At 37.0% G+C, this 4,995-nt stretch overlaps 1 protein-coding gene across 1 annotated transcript in view; it reads left to right on the top strand.

The window, feature by feature from the left end:
- Positions 1 to 3,810: 3,810 nt before the first annotated feature.
- OVCH2 (ovochymase 2) overlaps positions 3,811 to 4,995 on the top strand; it is a gene marked incomplete at its 3' end in the record, with an annotated part of 18,767 nt that continues 17,582 nt past the window's right edge. The window contains 1 exon segment of the mRNA XM_009707759.1: positions 3,811 to 3,901. Within this exon segment, the coding sequence (XP_009706061.1) occupies positions 3,811 to 3,901 (91 nt within the window).

Raw genomic sequence — 4,995 nt, 5'->3', positions numbered from 1 at the left:
CTCCCTCAGCTTTTCAATACATTGATCTTTGCAGTAACACGAAGGCTTTGGGTGAAAAAAAGTGAATGAAAAGTTAACCTCTCTCAATGTGTGTGTAGGTGGTGGTTTTTCAAGCATATTAAAATTGAAGTGAGTTTTGCACTGGTGCTATTCATGGTCTTTTATATGTGTCTTAATGTCTTGTTTTGGGGAAATGTTAGGCAGTAACACGCTTATCTTGAGAATTAAACTTGCTTTTCTCATTACATCAAACTTGGGCATAATTTGAATCAAGTCCTTGAATTACAATAGACTAAAACTGGTGAAAAATAAGTTTATTGGAAAATCAGAATTCATGCACAACTATCAAAACCAAGACATTTAATCCCTATTAAAACTAAATCTGCTTTCAGTTAAGAACTACTGGATTCATAAATGTAATACTTGAATGAAATATAATATCTTGAAATATTAAACTTCATAGAACTTATCTTGTTTAAATTAGAAAGCTATTAATTTTATTGAGCCTAATAGGTTTTCCAGCAGTGACCTTGCAAACTATTCAGATGTGATCAGTGACCCTTGGAACCCAGCTCATTGTGTTTTTTTAAAAAAAAAACAACACCAAAAGAAAACCCCCACAAAAACAAAACAAAACCAACCCACAACCAAACCCAACAAAAAACCAGTCCAATTTAAATGTGTCTTTTCCACCAATCTTTGAACAGGTTAATTACTAACCAGCATTTGCTACTTGTTTTACCCTCCTCACCCTATGTCCTTTACTCCTTGTTCCCTCTTCTCTTAAACTTCACATTGTCACTAGGTGAATAAATTTTCAACCTTTCTTCCTCCTCAGACAGGAGAAGCAACATGAAGCAACTTTTCTAGCGAGAATAGAAAGTGAGTTTCTATGTCTTGCAGTCTGGCCATCTCAGTGGTCCACTAACCTTCACTGAAAAGCAGCCTGCGTTCCTGCCCACCAGCCCTCGACCCCCTTTAAAAACCCCTCAAAACCAGAAGAACAGAACAACCATTCTGGAAGGTTCTGATGATGAATACTGTCTATATTCTTTGCTTTCTCTTGGTCTTAAACTTATTTGTTCGTCTGCGTGTTCATTTTTTTAATAACCTCATAGGAAGGAGCAGCTATGTGAGTTTCTACAGCATCAAGCATACTTTGATTTACAAGCATTTTATTCTCCAAGTGCACAGCAAAAGAAGGGACAGGCCAAACTGACTAGCATTGATTAGCACCATTATTTTGGGGCTAGGGACTTGGCTTTACCTGCTAAAACATGGATCAGGCCATTTTGGACAGTTAGTGATTTAATGGCTTTGTTTTTCTTACAAAGGAACAGGAGACTAACAGGATACAAAGCCAGCTCTGCATTGAGATTCAGAGCAAATGCGTGGATGGAGATCAAGTCGTAAGATTTGACCTTTGCCTGCCTTTGAGGAATGATGCTGCCGGCTCTGCCTGCCAAAGCTGCGAGTTTTAGGAGCAATAGGAGCTATCCAGTGGGAGAAGTACGTAAAGTCATTAGTGCCTCTGTCTGCACACAGGATAAAGGTAACAGCTTCAGGAGAAAGATAAATAGGTAGCAAAAGAGGAGAACAAAGAATAGTAGGACAAGAAAGCCTGCACTTCTGTTTTGCCATCCCAGATAAGGAGCAGGTTGTACAGAACGTGCCCTTCTATGCTTTTTCTTTCTGACCTCTTTGGCTGCTGCACAGTAAGTCTTGCCTCTCTGTCATAAATCTGAAATGAGCTGATTGTTTCTCCATTTGCCAGTAGGCGGGATGTTTCTATTTCTCATTGGTAATGTGACAGATGTAGTTTGCACTGCATCACTTATAACTGCAGAGATTGTTTATTCTTGTTTTCATATCGTCCTGTTGGATGGTATCGTTCCAAAGGGTGTCGTCGTGGTGGGCGATCAGAGAGCTCTACTGTACATGGAACTGGTTTGCGGGGGTTTGGGGTTTTTGTTTTGTCCCTGCAAAATACAAATGAATTAATGAAGGAAAGCAGCCTTCAAAGTTTTTGATTAGAGCTGGAATGATATTGGTACTACAGGTTTCAGAAGTTGCAGAATTAGGGATCTCCACAGGACCAGTAGGAAAACTGCAGTCTTAAGAAGTTCTGTGTGTTTATAACAACTGCAACTCAAAAGTTTCTAGGACAGGGTTTGTATTCAGTTGTTTGTTATGAAATTGCATATTCTGAGTAAAAGCTGGGTTTTGTTATCCTGTGACTAGCAGAAGAAAAGAACGACAAAAACCTAGAACTGAATAAATACATAAATGGTTGTTGGGATGTTGACTGATGGTGTAATGGGCGGGTACTGTGAAATCCTTGGCCAAATAATAGAACATATGTAATAGACTGGGGCTAATGAGTCGAGTATAAGATTGTTTTCTTTGAGAGCCTGACCAGAATTGAAAAACATGAGTCTTGTCCCTTTTGATGGTAACCACAAAAAGAGAAACTGTTTAATTGCTTTTGCAACTTATTTTAAAATAATATATTTTTTGTATTTACCTGGTGACATCTTGAAAAAAAATGTAGTTTTGATAAATTATGACTATGAAGGTGTTCAAGACTGAATTTGTATTAACATGCAGGTATTGTTTACCCCATGTTTCTGTCTCCAAAGTTTGATCCATTTCCCATGTGAAAATTATGGATTGGGTGGAAATATTGAATTATTTTCTACAAAGAGAGAGGGAGCAGAGCATCTCAACCACTGAAGCCAAGAAAAAAACAAACCCACAAACAAACAATGTTTTTCCCTGTCTTGTGTAAATATTTCTTTGTTGCCAGGTATAAACATCCCTTGCCCTTTCTGGTACAAATGAGACTTGTGTCTTCTGTCATCCAGAGTAAATCTATTGCTTCTCTTGATGACGCTTAATGTCTATCTTGGTGCTTGTATATTTCATATGAATTTAAGATAGTTCAGACAGTATTTTAATTGTGTTTACCACTTTGTTCAGTCATTTCCGAGTCAGGCAATACTTGCTAAAACTGATGAGACGAAAGTTTTAAGTGGTGAATTTGCGGAGTAATTTAACTTACGCTTTCTGTTTCGTGAAATCTTTTACGTTAGCTGCTGCTGTGTTCCTTATTTAGGATTTGAATAGCCTTTTAAGAGACTTGCACTTAAATTGCTATTAAAAATGAAGGTTAGCCATCAAAGTGACTTCGAACTGGTGCTGCTGATTGCAGCAATACTGAAATATTTTTTAAAAGCTGAGCCCTGTTCTCCTTAGTTGCCTTTCAAAAATGGGATGTAAACACCGTTCTTTTGAAAAAATGGCACTTTGATGCAGAGAACTATCTTTGTGTTGTAAAACACTGAACGTGCTGCCAACAAAATGATAAGCTTTTGATATGTTTCTCAGGTCTATAAAATTGGCTAAATATAAAGTGTGCAGGAAATATAAATTATTGCCTCTTCAAAAGCTGAAGAAATTGTAAGGGCTAATAGCAATTGACATTCTGTTCATGTGTGTTCTACTTTGATGTGTAGATAAGCCTGGGTAAGTGTTGCTAGCAAAGCATGCAATGGTAACTTCATTTTGCCTTAAAAAACTAGTTTTAGGGAGGGTTTTATCTAGTATTTCAGAGCAAAGACTTCAGTAATGGCATCTAAAAGAATCGCGCTCCATTAAATTTGGAAAACTTGTGCAGGTAAGTGCTTTATGGCTGGATTAATGAGTAACTTCTATTTCAATTAGTTGCTGTTCTCCTGCAGTGTAGTATTCGGGTTTCTTTTTCCCTATAAAAACTCTCCTTGTTTTCACTCAGTCATTTAGCACCCCAAGATGCGCATTGCCCCCAGTAAGCTGCAGTTACTCCTGACCGGGATAGTTTGTGTTACAGAGTTTTGTGCTGTACCATCTGCTCTTCAGAAAGGTAGGATGGAAATTTCACGTCTAGCTTTAACAGTTTTCTAGGTACTAACGGTTTTGTTCTTAGGCAGTGACAAGCATGGGAGTCAGAACTGAAATGAGGAAGCTGCACTAATTTCACCCTCTTAAGTTTTTGACCTGAAGAGCTTGTAGACCTAGACATAAGGTAGCATTAGAATAATTGGTCTAGTCTTCATTCTTTGCTTTTGTTCCAATCTAAGTCTGTGACTGAGAGTTATCTTTTAATGATTCGTTCTTATGAAAATTTTTTCTGATTCCTTGATGATTCAGAATGAATAACATTAAATCAATATGATTTATAATTAAAGAAACAAGATTAAATACTCTCAGATTTGCAGAAAGTTAATGAATGTCATGGTTTAGCATGTTACCCATGGGCTGCAAACAAAATACAGAGAGTCCTTTCTTGTCTTACATCTTAAAATCCAGAGTATTCTGTTTCTGGAACAGTTAATGGTTGCAATTGTTCCTGTTTCCTTCATGAAGATTTACTGATTTATAGCGAAGTGGAACGGAAATCAGATCTTGACTGTTTGTGTAACCATTTTGCTTCCATTTTAAATTTGCAATAGTAAAAAAAGGGAAATTTACAGCTTGGTTTCAGAAATTCTGCAAATTGATTGTTTTCACTGTAAAAACTCTATTTTGACTGTCAAAACAGGTGTGGTATCTAAATCATCATAATACGTTGCTCACTTAAGCAGTCCAAAGCATAGTATTCTGTAGAATGGTATTCACTGGCTTCAGTGTCCTGCCATGCAGACGGATGTGATGCAGTTTACATAGAAATCTCTCATCCGACTAGTGAACAACATTGGTCCTGAAGCAGCCTGTAAAGCAGCTGGGAATCTCTTGAGCCTACAAATGCCACAGCGCAGAAGATTTTCCAGTTGTCAAAGTACATGTAATAGATGCTTGGTATAATATAAATATTAACTTGTAACTTTTAAACCAATCTTGCATATGTTAGGAGAATAGGCTTGTTCAAAGCTGAAAGAAAAAAGGAAAATTTTAGTTTGTGATTCTGAATTTTATTTACTTATTGTTGCCCATTTTTTATTGTCCTATTTTTTAAAA

This window comes from Cariama cristata, unplaced genomic scaffold (assembly GCF_000690535.1).
Source record: "Cariama cristata isolate BGI_N322 unplaced genomic scaffold, ASM69053v1 scaffold44129, whole genome shotgun sequence".
Classification (NCBI taxonomy): domain Eukaryota; kingdom Metazoa; phylum Chordata; class Aves; order Cariamiformes; family Cariamidae; genus Cariama; species Cariama cristata.
This window is presented reverse-complemented; position numbering and strand designations above follow the sequence as displayed.